At 39.5% G+C, this 20,528-nt stretch overlaps 1 protein-coding gene across 3 annotated transcripts in view; it reads right to left on the minus strand.

Moving 5' to 3' along the window:
- Nucleotides 1-20,528, minus strand: part of TAF1A (TATA-box binding protein associated factor, RNA polymerase I subunit A) — a 30,994-nt gene that overhangs the window by 1,819 nt on the left and 8,647 nt on the right. For 2 of the 3 annotated variants that reach the window (XM_047840876.1, XM_047840877.1), the window contains 7 exons: nt 18,027-18,140; nt 11,928-12,126; nt 8,427-8,557; nt 6,966-7,124; nt 3,636-3,702; nt 2,696-2,819; nt 1,478-1,632 (listed from right to left, as the gene is read on the minus strand). In XM_047840876.1, the coding sequence (XP_047696832.1) occupies nt 1,478-1,632; nt 2,696-2,819; nt 3,636-3,702; nt 6,966-7,124; nt 8,427-8,557; nt 11,928-12,126; nt 18,027-18,140 (949 nt within the window). Of the gene's footprint in view, nt 1-1,477; nt 1,633-2,695; nt 2,820-3,635; nt 3,703-6,965; nt 7,125-8,426; nt 8,558-11,927; nt 12,127-18,026; nt 18,159-20,528 lie in introns of all 3 variants that reach the window. The other variant, XM_047840879.1, reaches the window with a different exon arrangement.

Consider the following 20,528-nt stretch of genomic DNA (forward strand, 5'->3'; position numbering starts at 1 on the left):
ACCACTTTAGCAAAAACAAAATACTTTGTACACAGATTTCTGCTTCCATCTAGAATATAGAAAGATAGAAAGAACTCTGATCTCACCCTAACACAGAGAAAAAGCCAAATAACCTACAAACTCCTTCCTCCACCAGAAGACGTATAGTCACAAGGACAAAGGGCCTGGCTTGCCTTACCAGAGCATGGGAGGCAGGGCAGCTACCAGACCCTGCTCTCAGCATGAAGTAAAGGCAGATGGTGACCAGAATTTGAATCCTGTGATAGAATGGGGATAACCAGAGCACGGACAAAACCCAGCTCAACTCCTGAACAGACTGACTCAACCCCCACACTAACCCCGGAAAAAAGAAATGTACCCATTTTCAGGCATGATTATGCCTGATATTCACAGAGCACTTTTGAATTTATAAAGCACTTTGATGTGACGCTCACTTGATGCTTACAACAATCCCGTAGGCAGCATGGACAGGTGTTAGGAAGCCTACTCAGAGAGAGGGTCCCAAAGGTTAACTGTTTGATCTAAGTGACAGGAAAAGGTGACAGACTGGAAAATCAGTCCAGACTCGGCTCAAACACAGACCCCTTTAGATATCTGTACTAGATGCCTCTACGCTCATAAGGAAGTAGAAATCTCAGTCTGAATCCCATTTCTGTTCCTTGGCATCAGTGTGTTAAGAGAGAAATCTTACAATTGTTTTCCTATTTATTTGTCCTTTTCCTCTTAGGAACCAGCATTTCATTAACCCTTGTAATCATCTGAAACACTCACTGAGAATACTAATTCCAAAATAAAACCAACGATCTCACAACCGAGCTGAAGAATCTCTTTAGGATACTCTGAACTCTCTAGCAACAGACTGCTTACTCATGGACACGGGTGACACTCACTTTTTCTCTGACCTACAGTTTCCCTGCTCCATTGGCACCGAGCGCTGAGAGTTTTAACAGCCAGCATGTTCCACGAAGAAAAGATCAATTTCCCTTTCTTTAAGAGGATTTTTAAATAAGTTAATAGGAGGTATACTCTTTTTACGGGAGAAATGTTCCCTCCGAACCAGAACAGATAAGTAAGTATAGTGCAGAGCTATTATCAAACAATAAGGTCAGCAAAGAATCTTTTTCTATTTCTAATACTGTCAAGTGGACAATGTCAGTAAACTTTCTATGTGGTTGTTGTGGAAACAGTCTGCATCCTCTATCTTAATTGGCCCCTAAAGATACGCAAATTACAGCATAAAAAGCAAGCAACGCAATCAACAAGATGACATCAGCTTCCAGTCCACGGACAGTCCTTACAAGCAGATCACCTGGCCCCAACTCAAGGTTCATTTTTCCATTCACCAGTTATCCTCTCCAGCATCTAATGTCCTTGGGCACTGTACCAAGTAAGCTGTGACATGAATGAATGGTCACACTTTGTCATTTCAAAATCGTCCAAAAGCTACGTCTACGTAAGAAGAAAAAAAACCCCATACCTTTTCCTAACAGTATTCCAGCTACCAAAGCCTTCTCACAAGCCAAAGCTTTAGCCTCTTTCCAATCGCTTTTTGCCCAAAAGGAGCTGAAGTGAAAGCTAGGCCACCAGGTTTTCCTGGAGTTCCACTCTTCTTGGACCCAGGGAAGGTGGTTCCTGGAAAAGAAAAATGTCAAAAGAGAAGGTCAGTGATGGAGATGGACCTATAATGGCAGCATATGAACTTAAGAAGAGTCTGTGGAAGGGAGCCTGGGTGGCTCAGTCGGTTAAGTATCTGACTTCAGCTCAGATCATGATCTCATGGCTCGTGGGTTCCAGCCCCGCGTTGGGCTCTGCACTGACAGCATGGCACCTTCTTGGGATTCTCTCTCTTTCTCTCTCTCTGCCCTGCCAGGATTTGCACGTGCTCTCTCAAAAATAAATAAATAAATAAACACTTTTAAAAAATGACAAGGGCCACTCCTTCTTTTCTCAAAATGGTATTATGATCAGAGGGATAGTTTTAGATATCCAGCTCACAATGGACTTAAACATCTGCTGTATGGATAACTGACGATGATCTTATGAGGCCCTAAAAAGCCCCACAAAAAATTATTGAAAACCAGCTGGGAGAAAAGCAGTTTCCATGTGATCTTACAAGATGATGACACACAGATCACCAAGAGCTTTACAAACAGCCTGGCGGAGAGTGGGAATGACCCCTTTTTGTCATCATTTCCAACTTGAAAATACGCACATTCTTTAGTACTGCAGTGGTAAGGTACAGTACTTATTTGGACACAATAAAAGAAATCTTTTTTTCTTGTAATGTTTATTTGTGAGACAGAGAGAGAGACAGAGCATGAGTGGGGGAGGGGCAGAGAGAGAGGGAGACACAGAATTCAAAGCAGGCTCCAGGCTCTGAGCTGTCAGCACAGAGCCCAATGTGGGACTCGAACCGATGAACCATGAGATCATGACCTGAGCCAAAGTCGGACGCTTAACCGACTGAGCCACCCAGGTGTCCCCATAAAAAAATCTTAATGGAATTTTTGTATGTTTTACCTATGACCTTATTTCCTTGCTTCTGATGTACCCAGAAGAAACAACTGAAGACACAATTCAAGAAATCAAAAAACACAAGCAAAGAATGATATTTAAACATTGACAGACATCAGCTACAATACTGGGAAATTTTACTGATGCTGAGCCAGTAATAAATACTGCTTCTTTTACTTACCCCATTAAAGTCTGTCTCAGATATTTTGCCAAATATTTCCAAGCAGTTATATTTTTAGTGCATCCAGCAAAATCTAAGACTCCAAATAATACTTCCAGCCCAAGTTTATGGTGGTCTTTTTTTTCTGCAATGGTCACAACAATTAGAGTTTACACAAGATACTGAAGTGCACAAAGCTAAAAATATATATTCAGTTGATAAAATATTACTGAATTGTAAGCCTTCTAGTTTGGTTAACAGTTTAAAATAATTCATTCTGTTCATAGTCTCCTGTGATAAATCTGAAATATTCAATAATTCACTAATTTAGTCTTTGCTAATGAAGTCATAGTGGTGAGTCTGATTTCTAAATGAGCTATACTTTACTGAGAACATTAAAGCACCTGCCCTATGTAGGCATTTTATATATGTTCTCTTCTAACAGGAGAGGGACTGACACAGTCCCAGTACCTATTGGACTTAAGCTGATTTCCTTCTATGAAGAAGTTATGTTCTGGGGTGCCTGGCTGGCTCAGCTGGTGGACTGCATGACTCTTGATCTCAGGGTTGTGAGGTCAAGCCCCGTGCTGGGCATGGAACCTACTTAAAAAAAAAATGTTCTTTTCTATACCGAGCTGAAATGCAACAGAGATTAAATGAGGTGAATTATATTGAAGCCATTTCTCTTGTGTTAAATATTGCCTCATATTCTACAGCAGGGGTCAGAAAACTTTTCCTAATAAAGGGACAGTAAATATTTAAGCTTTGTGAATGATATAGTCTATGTCACAACTACACAGCTCTGCTGTTGTAGTGCAAAAGCAGCCACAGACAACACATAAATGCTCCAAAAGAACCTGATTTATAAAAACAGATTAGGGGTGGATTTGGCCCATGGGTCACAGTTTGCTAGTCTACAGCTTATCTGCACATGCGGAGCTACAAAATAAAAATTATTTACCTGATTTTCTCAGTAATCTATGGAATTCTAACATGAGTTTATGAGATGGTACAATCTGATACAAAATCTGGAAGAAAAAAATAATCTTGTAAATTTTACACGTGATAACAGCATTCCTCAAATTTCAGCTTAGTTTCAAATAAGGTCCTTATTGCCTAATACGCCCTCAGTAAATGAATCAAGGATTTAAAACATGTTTTGCTCTTGTCCAGTTTCAATTTGGGTATAGAAAGGTGTTCTATGTAAAGCTATTTTTAAAAATCCCTGTCGGGGCGCCTGGGTAGCTCAGGTGGTTAAACGTCCAACTTCGGCTCAGGTTATGATTTTGCAGTTCGTGAGTTTGAGCCCTACATTGGGCTCTGCTGACAGCTCAGAGCCTGGAGGCTGTTTCAGATTCTGTGTCTCCCTCTCTGTCTGCCCCTCCCCCACTCACGCTCTCTCTCTCTCTCTCAAAAATACACGTTAGAAATTTTTTTTAATAAAAATTTTAAAAAAATAATAAAAATGCATTTAAAATGGTCTATTCTATGTTATATATATTTTACCATTAAAAGAAATTTTTAAGCAATGTCCTATAGAGTAACAACCCCAAACATGAAACAGGGATAAATTTAACAAAATATATACAATAAAAACTATAAAACATTTCATAGGGGAACAAAAGACCTAAATGAATGGAAAGACATATGATGTTCACAATTTGGCAACCTCCATACTGTGAAAATGTAAATTTTCTCAGAATTGATCTATAGATTGAAAATCCCAGCAAGACAATTTCTAGCACTAGACAAGCTGATTTAAAAATGTATATGGAGGGGCGCCTGGGCGGCTCATTTGGTTGAGCATCCGACTCTTGGTCTCGGCTCAGATCATGATCTCACAGTTTGTGGGACTGAGCCCTGTGTTGGGCTCTGCACTGAGGAGCCTGCTTAGGATTCTCTCTCTCTCCCTCCCTCTCTCTCTCTCTCTCTCTCTCTCTCTCTGCCCCTCCCCTGCTCATGGTATCCCTCTCTCGAAAAAAAAAAAAAAAAAGAAAAAAAGCATTAAAAAAATAAAAATAAAAATGTATATGGAAAGGGGAGCCTAGGTGGCTTAGTCAATTGAGTGTCCGAATCTTGGTTTCAGCTTGTCATGATCCCAGGGTTATGGGATCAAGCCCATGTTAGGCTCTGTGCTGAGCGTGAAGCCTGCTTGGAATTCTCTCTATCTCTCTATCTCTCTCCCCCCCCCCTTCTCTCTCCAACTCATGCTCTCTCTCTCTCTAAAGAAATAAAAATAAAATACTTAAAAAAATTAGCTGAAAATCTATCATAGACCTAAACACAAATTTGTACTACTTCTAGAAAAAAGAAAAAAAAACATAGAAGAGAATCTTCATTATCTTGGGCTTGGCAAAGATTTCTTGGACAAAAAGTAGTAACTATAAAAGAAAAAATGCATAAATTGTACTTCAAAATTAGAGATTTCTGCTCTTCAAAAGACATTGTTAAGAAAAAAAAGGCAAGCCACAGATTGGAAGAAAATATTCTCAGTCCATGTTGTGAATCCTATGTCACATGCCTTAGGTAAGAACAGATTATATAAAACTATCAAATCCATGAGAAGACAAATTACTCTCTAAAAAAAGAGACAAAACGTTTGAACAGACACTTCACAAAAGATGATACAGGAGTAGCCAACAGGCATATGAAAAGATACTCAACATCATCAGTCATTAGGAAAATGCAACTTAAAACCACATGAGACACCACTGCATATCCACTAAAATGGCTACTAATTCAAACGATTGACAATACCAAGTGTTAGTGAGGAAGTGAGAAACTGAACCTTCACATACTGACGGCATGAATGTCAATGGTATGGTCACTTCACAAACCGGTGGGGCAAAAGGCAACAAAAGCAAAAAAAACCAAGTGGGACTACACCAAACTAAAAAGCTTCTGCACAGCAAAGGAAACCATCAACAGAATGAAAAGGCAACCCAGTGAAAGGAGAAAATATTTGCAAATCACCTATCTGGTAAGGGTTTAATATCTAAAATATAAAGAGCTAATACAACTCGAAAGCAAAAAACAAAGAAAAAGGTACAAACTTCCAGTTATACAATAAACCTAAGTCCTGGGGATATAATATAGAACATGGTGACTATAGTTAATACAGTATTGTATATTTGAAGTTTCTGAGAGAATAAATCTTAAAAGTTCCCATCACAAGAAAAGTAAGTTGTAACTGCGTGGTGATAGATGTAATTGTGTGGTGATAAAATTACTGCGGTGATCATTTTGCGATACATACAAATACTGAATTGCTACACTGTATATCTAAAAATAACATACCGTTATACACCAGTTACATCTCAATCGGAAAAAAAAAAAAAAAACAGTTGGGCAGTTTCTTATGAGGTTGTTTCAAATTTTCCAGCAATTCCACTCATACAGTTACCCAAGAAAAACGACAATATATATGCACACAAAGCCCTGTACGTGAGTGCTCACCTCAGCATTCATAGCAGGCAAAAAGTGAAAATACACCATCAAGAAGTGTATGTGTAGAAATGGAACACTACACAGCAGTAATAAGGAACAAATTACGGACACCCACAATAACACGGATGACTCTCAAAAACACGCGGGGCAAGACAAGCCACACAATAAAGAGCACATATTGCAGGTTTCACGTGTATGAAATTCTAGAAGAGGTAAAATTAATGTGTAGTGACAGAAGGCAGATCATTATTTGCCTGGGGCCAGAAAAATGTGGGTAGATAGGCTACAAAAGGGAAATCAAAGATGTTCTGAGAGGATGGAAATGTCCAGCGTCTTGATCATCATGGTGGTTACGTGGATGTATGTCTCTGTCAAAACGCCTTCAAGTGTACACTTAAAATAAGTGTCTTATTGTGTGTGAAAGGTTCCATAAAGCTGATTTTCAAAAATTATCAAAGCAGAACTTTCCAAGAAGGGTGGCAAAGGGTTTCTGCCCTCAGTCTCACTTGGGCAGGGCGATGGGGGAACGGGGGAACGGCTGGCCGTGGCAGGATCCCCTCAGGGCAGCACCTCAGCGCGGGATCCCCTCTGTCCACCTCAGGGCACCATCACACAAACAGAGTGACTTGCTAGGAGTGCCAGAATCTGCAAGTTGGAAGGCACGACCTAAGGATGTTTTGAAGTTTCTTTTTTTTAGTAATCTCTTTACCCAACATGGGACTTGAACTCACCACCCTGAGATCAAGAGTCACATGCTCTTCCAACTGAGCCAGCCATACGCCCCTAAGGATGTCTTAAAGTAGATCTCCGACCCTGTTCAGTCATTGAAATAAACATTTTATACCTTCAGCACACTTATCAGTTTCTCTCTTGGTGCCTTCTCCCTCTTTAGAAAGTTGTATAAGTAGACGTGAGCATTTGGATTTGACGGGAACTTTTCATCATAGGCATAATTGGTGAGTACCTCTCGGGCTCCATCTTGATCCCCATAGAACTCCAGCATCTATATAAAATAAGTCACGATATCTTTGCTAAATTCTGTAAGACAGCTGTGCGAAAGATAATGCACAACTGGACTTTGTCGATGGGTACAAAAATTCACTAAAACGACAAACAGTACTTCCTGTACAGGGAACGACAGTAATGGCAGTTTTTGCTGTCACTAGCATACGTTACAACCTCTGTGGAACACAGATCACTTACAACAAAGGCCCACATGGGTTCCCATTTCTTCCTGATCACATTTTTGTTACTGAAAAATGCAGCCACTTCAACCTAGGAACTGTTCCTGAAAGAAATGAAGGCCTCAAAGCAGGGCCCACCGACGAGTGAGAAAGACCCCACGAAGCAGCTAACCTCAGTGCCGACATGACTTCAGCCACAGAAGGAGCACATGGGAGCTAGGATTCCTTCCCTTTCGTTCCCACCCACACAGGGGAATTCCCAGATTCACTGGCATGTGGTTTCAGAGAGTATCTTTTGACAGCATAATTATCACGTTAGCGTTTATGTAACTTTCAAAAATTCTGAAGATTTATTCCCAGTGCCAAGGCCCCCCCCACCGCCCCGTCCTTTCACAGCAACTCTGAGATGACACAGCACCCTGACGAACTTCCGAAAAGCCATTATTCCTCATCCCACTTTATGACCTAGTTTCAGATTTTTGTCCCCTGGTCTTCTCTAGTCCACGAAATATAAAATATCTTTCTGCTTGGGAACACCTGGGTGGCTCGCCTGGTTAAGTGTCTGACTCTTGATCTCAACTCAGGTCATGATCTCAGGGTGGTGAGTTCAAGCCATACATTGGCTCCGCACTGAGCATAAAGCCTACTTAAAAAAGCTACAACCAACTTTTTGCTTTCCTTCTAAATTCAGTAAGAATAGTAACGAATTAACATTTACAAATTATATTGCTATTAATTTTATAAATACTTGACCATGACCCATTACTCTGTGGTGAGGGGAACAAAATCAGTAACATTTACAGGATATTAGTAAAACAAAAGTGACTCAGACCAAAAAGACATATCATATTCCCTCTTTTAAATTTTTTTTAAAAATTTTTATTTATTTATTTATTTAAAGACTTTATTTTTTTAAGTAGTCTCTATGCCCAACATGGGGTTTAAACCCACAACCCTGAGATGAAGAGTTGCATGCTTCACTGACTGAGCCAGCCAGGTGCCCCTCTCTGTCTTTTTTAAAAAAAACAAAACAATTTTCTCCATTTAGTTGCCTTCTGACCAATAAAGGTAAGGCTTATAACAAAATGAAACGAATAAAACTTTATGAGAAGCCTACTTGCCTCTACATAACTCTTCACAAAAGGGTCCCAAACTCCAGGAGTTTGAATCAAGGCACCAAGGTTTACCGATGTCTTCCAACTGTGGTTGAGCATAGTCTGGGACGCTGTGTTGTAAGCATAATCATCTTCATCTGTTCAGAGATAAAAGATTTTTGAAAGTTATTCACTATCGAGGACACTCCTGATAGTAACAGCAATCAATGAACTATCCACAGGAAAAGTTCAGGCTCTGATGGCTCTGCCAGTAAATCCTAACAAACATTTAAAGAATAATACTACATCTTCACAAACTCTCCCCGCCCACCCCCAACTCCCTCCCTCCCTGCCAACACACACAAAAGGAACAAAAGGAAGTGTGGTCAGGAAGGCATACCTGGGGAGCTTTGAGAATGAACCTAGGTGGTAGCTACCTGGATATTTGTTTTAAATCATTCATTTTATCACACATTTGTGTACACACTTTTTCTGCATGTTATATTTCACAGTCTTAAAGGTTTAAAAGGAAAGTTAGTCTAGGGGCACCTGGGTGGCTCAGTCAGTCAAGCGACCAACTTCAGCTCAGGTCACCATCTCACCATTTGTGGGTTTCAGCCCCGCTTCGGGCTCTGTGCCTGTGCCACAGCTCAGAGCCTGGAGCCTGCTTCAGATTCTGTGTCTCCCTCTCTCTCTGCCCCTCCCCCACTCGTGCACGCTCGCGTGCTCTCTCTCTCTCCCCCTCTCTCAAAATAAATATTTTTTAAAAAAACTTAAAAGAAAAGTTAGTCATCCAAAAGTGACAGCTAACAGAAACAAAATACTTTTTATTTTTGGCCAAAATAACAGCCCCTCCCCTTCCCCAAAATGCATAGGTATTCTCCTCCCAGAGGATCAACTAAATATATATCAATATGGACCTGAATATGAAGTGATAAAGGGAAAATAGGTTAAGAAACTACAAAGAATTTTAAAAGCAAAAAAAAAAGCACACCCCTGAGTCAGTAGAAGTGGACTGTGAATTTACCGTGGAAGGGGGTCTCCAGTCACCAGTGCGTCAAACCCAACCAGGAGAGGCCAAGAGCAACAGAGAAAAATCCCAAGCCAATACTGAGCATTCGTTCAGGTGTTATGTTCTCATGAGTTTAGTTACACAGAACCAGTCCTAACCTTTCTTTATTAAACAAACATCCAAAGTTAAAGATGATCTAAAGAGCTCCACACATTATGTCATCTTTATGTCTTCTTGGTAGCGAACAAGCCGTCAGCTGCAGAAAGGTCCTAAATCATCTAGCCGTGGAAGAGACCGTGCAAATGCCATGTTCCTACTGCTTTTATCATCAATGTTTGTTTGAATTCCACCTAACCAGGAAGGTTAGAAAAAGGCAAATACTGACTTTAAAACTCATCTAATCAATTAATATCAATAAGCCTTTTTTAGTTCTTTAAGTTTTATTTATTTTGAAACAGAAAGAGAGAGTGTGTGAGCAGGGCAGAAAGGCAAAGGGAGGGAGACAGAATCTTCAGTAGGCTCCACGCTCAGCACAGAGTCCAGGCAGGGCTCAATCCCACAACCTGGGATCATGACCTGAGCTGAAATCAAAAGTCGGACACTCAACCGACTGACTGAGCCACGAGGTGTCCCTCAATAAGCCTTCAAAAAAAAAAAAATTATACCAGGCATTATGTCAAGGTTAACCAAAGAAATAAGGGATATGTAACCTCAGAAGACTGATTAGTCTAGAAGAAAGAAGAGATACAACATAAAACAGACATGAAAAAACTTAGGACAATTAAAAAGCAAGAGGTAAAGAGTCAAATGATATAGGTCAGACATAGAGCTATGAGGTTTATGGTATGAGAATGAGGGGGTCTAACGAGTCATGGAAGGGCAGATGGCCTTCTAGACGGAGAGGAAGCATGAAGACTGGACAAGATTATCACAATGAAGACAGCTTTTCACGAGTGTCTTGGGAGAGATCATACTCAGAAAGAGGGAATGGAATTCTGAGATTAGTGAACCTGCATATCCAAGAGACCAAGGGAATACTACGTACATATAAGTATCATAAGGAATCACTGCTTATACATATTAGCCAATATATACGGGGACTGAGATTTGGATGGAGGATGAGAAAATAAAAAGGGTTAATCCTAGAGAAGCTATGGAGGAAAACTACACAAGAGAAGGAAGATGCAGAGAATTAAACACAAATCCGGGGACAGGAGAGGTAACATCACCACTGGAAGCAAGAGAAAGGGAACTCTGAGAAGTAGGGACATGCAGCCAATTCCTGGTGTGGTCAATCAAGAAAATCATGACCTCTGTACAGAAACAAAACAACTTTACCTTGCCCTATTCTCTAAGCATATTAGAGAAGAATATGAAGAATATGAATATGAAGAATAACATCGTACAACAGGGGCACCTGGCTGGCCCAGTTAGAAGGTCGTACAACTCTTGATCTCAGGCTGTAGGTTCAGGCCCCATACTGAATTTAGAGATTACTTAAAAATAAATTTCTTTTTTAAAAAAACGAACATTATAAAACAAACTAAACTCCATTCTAAACACACAGGAAAATGGGGCGCCTGGCTGGCTCAGTCAGTAGAGCATGCAGCTCTTGATCTTGGGGTTGTGGGTTCAAGCCCCATGCTGGGTATAGAAACTGCTTACATAAATAAACTTTAAAAAAATAAATAAGTAAAAAAAAATTAAAAAAACAAATAAATACACAGGAAGAAATGTTTATTATATGCAATAATGTCTACTAAAAAAAAAAATTTGTACCCTTTCTTGAAAATACTTAAAAAAACAATAAACTGGGGCACTCGGGTGGCTCAATCAGTTGAGTGTCCAACTTCGGCTTAGGTCTGATCTCGTGGTTCATGAGTTCAAGCCCTGCACCAGGGTCTGCGCTGACAGCTTGCTCAGAGCCTGGACCCTACTTCAGATTCTGTGTCTCCTCTCTCTGCCCCTCCCCAGCTCACGCTGTCTCTCAAAAATAAATAAATGTAAAAAAAAAAAAAAAAAAAAATTAAAAAAACAATAAATCTAACATGGTCATGGACTTAATTTATGCATCATCTAATTTATGTCTGAAAAGTATGATATATCAGAAATATTACAAAGGATGATCAAGAATTTTACATCAATAGATATGTCTGTTCTCTGCAGTATCTGGAAAGAGCCAGGCTTCAAAGTAGGGGAATGAGGTTATTCCTTAATATCCTGTTTGTCTAGGGGCACCCAGATGGCTCAGTCGGTTAAGCATCTGACTCTTGATCTTGGCTCAGGTCATGATTTCATGGTTCCTGAGTTCAACTGCCACATTGGGCTCTGCACTGGTGCCGCAGAACCTGCTTGGGATTCTGTCTCTGCTTCTCTCTGCCCCTCCCCCACTTGCGTGCTCACTCACGAACATTGTCTCTCTTTCAAAATAAATAAACTTAAAGGAAAAAAAAAGATCCTGTCTGTCCCTCTGATTCGGTCTCATAGCCATAAAAAGTACACTCATCTTCGCTCACCAAGATTAGACAATTCCATCTTCTTTTTAGACCAAGTATAATACTGTAAAAGCCCTTTATAGGCCTGAATAAGGTTGATTAACACTTCCTGGGACGATGACTTTTCACCGTATCTCCACGTCTCTGCACGACTGAGATTTCTGTTTGCATCCTCAAGCATTCCATGATGCAGAAGGTATAATGCATGTTGTAAGGAGATCTGCAACAATAAAAAGAAAAAGCCCACTGACAAACAGGTCATTAGATATCTGTTCATCCAAAACTTCAGTAAATATATATGCTGGGGCTAAATCCTTGGTAGTACATAGGTGATGTAACAATATTGTCTCTATCATCAAAAATGTCAATTTAGCAAAGAGGAAAGATACATGAAACAATTAACATTATGCAAATGGGAGCTAAATTATGTAAACTCACAAAAAGAAAGCAGTGTCATTTAGTGAAACAAACAGACGCTTTCAAGACAGATAGTCCTGGCTCAGATGCTACTTAAAGCTACGTAAACCTGAGTATGTTACTTGGCCTGAGTCTTACCTGTTAATATGGAACAATTATTATTAACCCTTCAGAAGGATGTTATAAAGATTAAATGAGATAATACCTGCATCCCACCTACTGCCTAGTTTGGTCCACAGCAGGTGATCAATACATTATTTTATAGATGTCATAGAAGCTCAGAGAAAACATCTTAAAAAGGACTACTGAAGAATGTCATTGGTTCAAATGGAAAAGTGAATGCGTACTATAGAAGCAAGAAGAACTACACAAAGAATGAGCATCACAAGTAGGGAGGATATTAAAGAGGGGAATAACGGGAAGTACAGTTAGTCATGTGAGTAGAGTCAGAGTTCAAGGCCTTTGTCACAAACTACTTCAGTAATTTCTCAACTGGTCTCTCTGATCTTGTCCCTCTAAAATCTGCCTTCCATGGGGCTGCCAAAGAAACCCCATCTTGACACTCATTTGTGTGAAACCTTCAATGGCTCCCACTGCCTACAGAGGAAAAACTAAGCTCCCTGGGGATGGCACAGAGGACCCAACCGACTTCCCCTGGCTTCTACCCAAGTGACTTTTAGAGTAACTGAAGCACTGGATGCAGGGCTATCAAATTCTCATCAATCCCTGCCTTGCCCGCCCAGCTTTTCCTCTGATCTGCCCAGTAAACACCCACTTGTTTTTTCAGCCTCAGCTGAAGCATCGCTTCTTTCCGTGACTCCCCTATGCATTTAATCCCAGCCCTCTCTGATTCCAGAGCTGACCATTCCCTCCTTCGTCTTCTCACTGTATCTTGCGTTTCTACTCTGGTACCCATAATTGATTCCACATACATGCCCGTCTCCCTCTACTGCAAGGACTATGTCTAGCACATTATCTGGAAAATAGCAGAAAGTGTTTTACAAGAAATGTTTTACTGCCTATCTTAATTATCACCCTCGGACTCTGGAGTGTGAAATACGGTTCCTTTCAGGTTTCTTTACTTCAACTGAATAGATTCTATGGGCTTAAAAGAACCCAACCAATAATTTAGTTAAAATTCGACCCTCCCTCCCCAATCAAATGTCTAACCAGTGTCTTCCTGAAAGAAGAGAGGGGAGCACACACCAAGACAGGCCATTTCTTTTTCCAACCGTTCAGCTGGAAAGTTCTTCCTCAAGCAGAACCATAAGCTGCTTCTGTTTAAATTCCACCCGTAGCATACCTGGGCTACCAGAGAATAAGATCGCAAGAGAGCACCTGGCACGTAAGGAGAAACTCCGGAAATTTTTTCTAATTAAGAAAAGAATCCTAAACTGGGAGAAATCTTTCTTCAAAATAAGAAAGCAGTGAGAATGTAAAATGGTGCAAAGTTAAACGTAGACTTGTATCTTTGTATATTTTATATTTGCTTACATACAGATTTACATACATTTTATACGTATAAAACGTGACCCAGCAATTCTACTCCTAGGTATATACCGAAAGGAATTCAAAACAGGAACTCAAAGAGATACTTGTACACCAATGTTCACCACCAACAATGGATGAATGTGTGAACAAAATGTGATAGGTACATACGATAGAATGCTAATGAGCCATAAAAAGCCATAAAAATTTCTAATGCTTGCCACAACATAAATAAGTCTTGAAAACACGATGTTAAGTGAAATAAGCTAGACCCAAAAGAACCAATACTGTTTGATTCCACTTATGTAAAATACCTAGAATAGATCAGGGTGTCTGGTGGCTCAGTCAGTTAAACATTCGGTTCTCACTTTCAGCTCAGGTCCCAATCAAGTGGGATCAAGTCCCCCGTAGGGCTCTGCCACTGACAGTACAGAGCCTGCTCGGGACTCTCTCTGTCCCTCCCCCAGTGGTGCACGGGCGTGCACTCTCTCAAAATAAATAAATAAACATTGAAAAAATCTAGAATGTGTAAATCCATAGAACAGCAAACATATTAGAGGTTACCAGGGGCTGGGAAGAGAGAATGGGGAGTAATTCCTTAGCGGGCATAGAGTTCATGTTTGGGATGATGAAAAATGTAACCCACTGGCGATGGCTGTGCAACCCTGTGAATGTCATTAATGCTATTGAATTGTACACTCAAAATGGTTAAAATAACACATTTTATGGTCTATATATTTTACCACCATAAAAAAATTGGAAAATAGAAAAAGTAAAAACAAAACAAAAAAAGAACCACAGAGTAAATATTTCAGGTTTTGCAGGCCATATGGTCTGTCACAACTACTCAATGCTGTCATTTGTCACACTAAAAGCAGCTGTGGCAATGAAATGAATGGGTATGGCTGTGTTTCAAGAACTTTAGAGATACTGAAAAAAATTAAAAAGCAAAGCATTTTAAAACTTCATTGAAAAAGTACTCTTTTAGTTAAATGTATACCACAGACAGGGAAGTGTCTACCATTTTGGAAACATCACAATGTTTCTGGATGAGACTCAATGTTTTTGGATGAGGCTTTAATAAAAAGAATCTAGAAAGGGAGCTCTGCCTACACATTAGGACCATTAAAACATTTTTATGAATGGATCGGAGAGTTAATATGCTAAAATGTCCATACTACCCACAGCCATCTGTATTTTTTTCCCTGCACATTCTATAATTTATTTATTTTTTATAATTTACATCCAAGTTAGCACATGGTGCAACAATGATTTCAGGAGTAGATTCCTTAAGCCCCTTACCCATTTAGCCCATCCCCCCTCCCACAACCCATCCAGCAACCCTCTGTTTGTTCTCTACATTTAAGAGTCAGAGCCATCTATAAATTCAATGTAATCCTATCAAAATTCCAGGGTCATTTTTCACACAAGTAGAAAAAACAATCTTAAAATCTGTATGGAGTCACAAAAGACCCCAAATAGCCAAAGCAATCCTGAGAATGAACAATGCTGGGGCATCACACTTCCTGACTCAACTACATTATAAAGCTACAGGTGCCTGCATAAAACAGGCACATAGACCAATGAACAGAATCAATAGCCCAGAAATAAAGCCACACATATATAATCAACCAGTTTTTGACAAGGAAGCCAAGAATACTCAATAAATAGAGAAAAGACAGTCTCTTCAATAAATGTTACTGGCAAAATTAGATACTCTCAAAATAATGAAATTCATCCTCTATTTTCTACTACTTACCAAAACTAACTCAAAATGAATTAAAGACTTAACTACTCAGACACGAAACGATAAAACTCCAAGAAGAAAACATAAGAAAAAAAGGTCCTTGACACTGGTCTTGGCAATGATTTTTGTCACCAAAAGCAACAAAAGCAACAAAAGCAAAAATGAACAAGTACGACTATATTCACCTAAACTGCTTCTGGACAGCAAGAGCAACCATCAACAAAATGAAAATGCTATGGAATGGGAGAAAACATCTACAAGTCATGTATCTGACGAGGTTAATATCCAAAATAAATGAGGAACTCAGACAGTTCCATAGCAAAAACCCCAGCGGTGCCTGGCTTGTGTCTCTTGATCTCGGGGTCGAGTTTGAGCCCCACGTTGGGTGTAGAGATAACTTAAATAAATAGAACTTAAAAAATAAAAGAACATCTTGTTTTAAAAATCCAATAAAAAGAATGAGTAGAGTGGGAATGCAAACTGGTGCAGCCACTCTGGAAAACAGTATGGAGGTTCTTCAAAAAATTAAAAATAGAACTACCCTAAGACCCAGCAATTACACTACTAGGTATTTATCCAAGGGATACAGGTGTGCTGTTTTGAAGGGACGCATGCACCCCCATGTTTATAGCAGCACTATCAACAATAGCCAAAGTACGGAAAGAGCCCAAATGTCCATCGATGGATGAATGGATAAAAAAGATGTGGTATATACCTAAATGGAGTATTACTTGGCAATCAAAAAGAATGAAATCTTGCCATCTGCAACTACGTGGATGGAACTGGAGGGTATTCTGCTAAGTGAAATTAGTCAGAGAAAGACAAAAATCATATGACTTCACTCATATGTGGACTTTAAGAGACAAAACAGATGAATGTAAGGGAAGGGGACAAAAATAATATAAAAAGAGGGAGGGGGACAAAACAGAAGAGACTCATAAATATGGAGAACAAACTGAGGGTTACGGGAGGGGTTGTGGGAGGGGGGATGGGCTAAATGGGTAAGGGGCACTAAGGAATCTACTCCTGAAATCATTGTTGCACTATATGTTAACTAATTTGGATATAAATTAAAAAAAAAAAAAAAAAGAATGAGCAGAGAACTTGAACGGACATTTCTCCAAAGACATATTATTGGCCAACAAGCACATAAAAAGGTATTTGACATCACTAGCCATTAGGGAAATGCAAATCGAAACCAGAATGAGATATCATCTCACATCTATCAGAATGGCTATTATCAAAACAGGAGATACCAAATGCTGGCTAAGATGTGGAGAAAATGGAACCCTCACACACAGTTGGTGAGAATATAAATTAATACAGCCACTACAGAAAACAGTGTGCAGGCTTCTCAGAACACTAAAAGTAGAACTACATATCATTCAGCAATCCCACTTCTGGGTACGTATCCAAAGGAAATGAAATCACTATCTTAAAGAGATATCTGTACTTCCATATTCATTGCAACATTATTCACAATAGCCAAGACATGAAAACAACCTAAGTGCCCATCTAATGGATGAACGCATAAAGAAAATGTCGTATGTATCTACACACACATATACACAATGGAATATTATTTGATAATAAAAAAAGGAAATCCTGTCATTTTGGCTAATGTGGATGGACCCTGAGGGCATTATGCTAAGTGAAGTCAGTCAGAGAAAGACAAATATTGTATGATCTCACCATCTACATGTGGAATCTAAAAACACTGCACTCACAGAAACAGGGAGTAGAATGGTGGTCGAGGGGGTGGAGGAAATGAAAGATGTAGGTCAAAGGGTACAAACTTGGCGTTGTAAGATGAGTAAGTTCCAGGGATCTAATGTAGAGTATGGTAACTATAATTAATCACACTGGATTGTACACTTGAAAGTTGCTATGGGAGTAGAACTTTAATGTTCTCACCACAGCAACAACAACAAGGTGGCAGTGTGAGGGGAAGGATGCGTTAACTAACCTTACGCTGTAAACATTTCCCAATATACACGTGTATCGAATTATCACACCGTACGCCTTAGACTCACCCAATGTTATAGGTCGATTATACCTTAATAAAGCTGGGGGGGGGGGGGGGAACCACTTTCACATATTCAAATTCCCAATTTGTTTTAGCTGCTTCCTTTTTCTAAGAGCATGAATTCCTAGAGAACCCAAATGAATTAAGCAAAGAGGTTAGAATTTGGTCCAACGTCATAATAAGGCATAAGTGCCATCTCTTAAGGACTGGTCCTGGCAGCCGGAGATAAACAAAGACAAGGTATTTTGCCTCAGAGAACAAGGCAGGCAGCAGGAAATGGAGGAATAAATGGTTTTCACAATACTACTTCCTTTCAGGCTCTTGTATTTATCCTCTTGCCCTTTTTCCATGCCTTTTACATCATTACCTACCTCATCACTGAGAAGATTTTTTTAAGAATGAGCACTGTCAATGTCAATTCACAAAGCCTGCATTCTCTCACCTTTAAGTAATTCATGACACCCATGTTTTTCATCCTGTCAGCAAAGGTATTGAAAGTCTCCATGTTGCTTTTGGGATGATAAAATAGAATTTCACTTCCGAGCTTCCAAATAATCTGTCAAAACAGAAATTACTAATAAAAATGTAAAATCCTTCCCTTAACCAATTTCTGCCTAAGGACCCTATCTTTTTTTCTGCTTACAACCTATAATTCGTTTTCCTAGATACCATTACTATCAACATTTTACTATACTTCATTTCACCCAGTAAAACTAATTATATCTCATGCGATAAAGTTTTTCCATCCATTAAATAAAAATACCAGATCGCTGTAATAGTGCCATCTTAAAGTTAGTAGTCTAAAGAAGGTACGCAGCTCAGATCCATATTGAAAACAGAATTTCTAATTGGCATAGGGGCAAGAATGTTAAAGTCAGAAAACTTAGTTTCTGTTAACCCTGGCCTTTTCACCATTCTTGGTCTCATCTGCAATATGAGGGCAATGAACTAAATGTATCCTGAGATCTATAAAGCTCTACAACTACTGACTACATTTAATCTATATTTAGAACTCCAACTTAAAATTTTTCATCAGCTACAGTCAAATTTTAATGAAGTATTATTTTCTCCCCAGAGCACCAAAACTTTGGTAACAGAACCTGGAGCGCTTCTTGGAGTAAATCTCTATTTCTCTTACCCAATTAAAATATTTCATTACTGATTAAAAAAAAATTTTTTTTAATGTTTGTTTTTGAGAGAGAAAGAAAGAGAGAGAGAGAGAGAGAGAGAGAGAGAGAGAGAAAGTGTATGGAGGAAGTAGGGGCAGAGAGAGACAGAGACACAGAATCCAAAGCAGGCTCCAGGCTCTGAGCTGTCAGCACAGAGCCCGATGCGGGGCTTGAACTCACCAACCATGAGATCATGACCTGAGCCGAACCCAGATGGTTAACCAACTGAGCCACCCAGGCACCCCTATTTCATTACTGATCTTAAAATAAATTTAAGAGAATTTTAAATCAGTTCTTTCTGTGAATATATATATTAGTTGTTTGGTATAATCCTAATACTCACCTTTCCAACTCAGAAAGAGAAATCAAGATTTCCTTTGTAGAAAAACCAAATTGTAGTATTTTGGAGCTTATAGAAAATTTGTAGACTGTAACAGTTGTTCTTAGACCCAGTTGTGTATAAGAATTACCTGGGACACCTTTTAAAAATAAATATTCTAGGGATTCAGAGTCTGATCAGTATAGGGTAGAGCACAGGAATCTGTATTCTCAACAAAAGCCCTAGATAATTCAAAAAGAAGCAGACAAGTGTCTGGAAACCACTGATTCAAATCCTTCATTTTATAATACAAATTCTTGACAAAAAGAACCTATAACTTGTCCAATGTTTTATAGATGAACATAGCTTTGTCCATAAACTAAATTTTCAACCAATAGGTTTTTTTCTCTCAGATTTTTTTGGGCTTTATTAAATATCTACCCGATGCGATGGTTACTATATTAGTAAGAGCTATTTGAGAGCTTCATGTGAAGTTATTTATGGATAAACTATATTTTACTGAACAAATTTAAAAGTATATGCCAGGCCCTGTTCTAGATCCCTCTGCTCAGGAAATTTACATTCTATTGTAGAGAGACAGACAATAACCCAGAAACAGAATTAAATCGGCAAGTATGGTGGGATAAGAATGGAGCACACTAAGGGGGTCAGGAGTGACAGTTGGAAAGTGGAGGGGGCGGCATGGAGTTGCATTTTAAACAGTCACGGTAGGACTCACTGAAAATGAGACTTGAGAGCTATAGTGATATCTGAAGAAGGACCTTTTCAAGTAAAAGGAATAGGTACAGCAAAGGCAATCAGGCAAAAGTGCACATGGTCTGTTCAAGCAAGAACCAGGAGATTAGGGAGGCAGGAAGAAGAAAAAAAAACAGTATTTGAGTAATAGGAAATGAGATCAGAAAGGTCAAGGGGGAAAGGGAATGAGCAGATCATACAGAACTTGCAGGCAATCATTAGGACTTTGGCTTTTACTGAGTGAAACGGGAAGCCATTACAGAGTTTAGCAGAGAAGTGACATGATCCATCCTGTGTTTTAAAAGGATCATGCTGCAGGGGCGCCTGGGTGCCTCAGTCGGTTAAGCGTCTGACTTTAGCTCAGGTCATGATCTTGCAGTTCGTGGATTCGAGCCCCGCGTCGGGCTCTGTGCTGACAGCTCAGAGCCTGGAGCCTGCTTCAGATTCTGTGTCTCTGTCACTCTCTGCTCCTCTCCCTCCCACTCACCCACTCTCTCTCTCTCTCTCAAAAATAAACATTAAAAAAAAAAAAATTAAAAAGATCATGCTGCATCATTAGTCACTAGGGAAATACAAATCAAAACCACAACAGGCTACCACCTCACAACCACTAAGGCAGCTACAATCAGAAAGACAGACAATAACAAAACCTGGCAAGGATGCAGAGAAATTGGAACCTCATAGATTACTGGTGGTGACG

Source organism: Prionailurus viverrinus, chromosome F1 (genome assembly GCF_022837055.1).
Source record: "Prionailurus viverrinus isolate Anna chromosome F1, UM_Priviv_1.0, whole genome shotgun sequence".
NCBI lineage: Eukaryota > Metazoa > Chordata > Mammalia > Carnivora > Felidae > Prionailurus > Prionailurus viverrinus.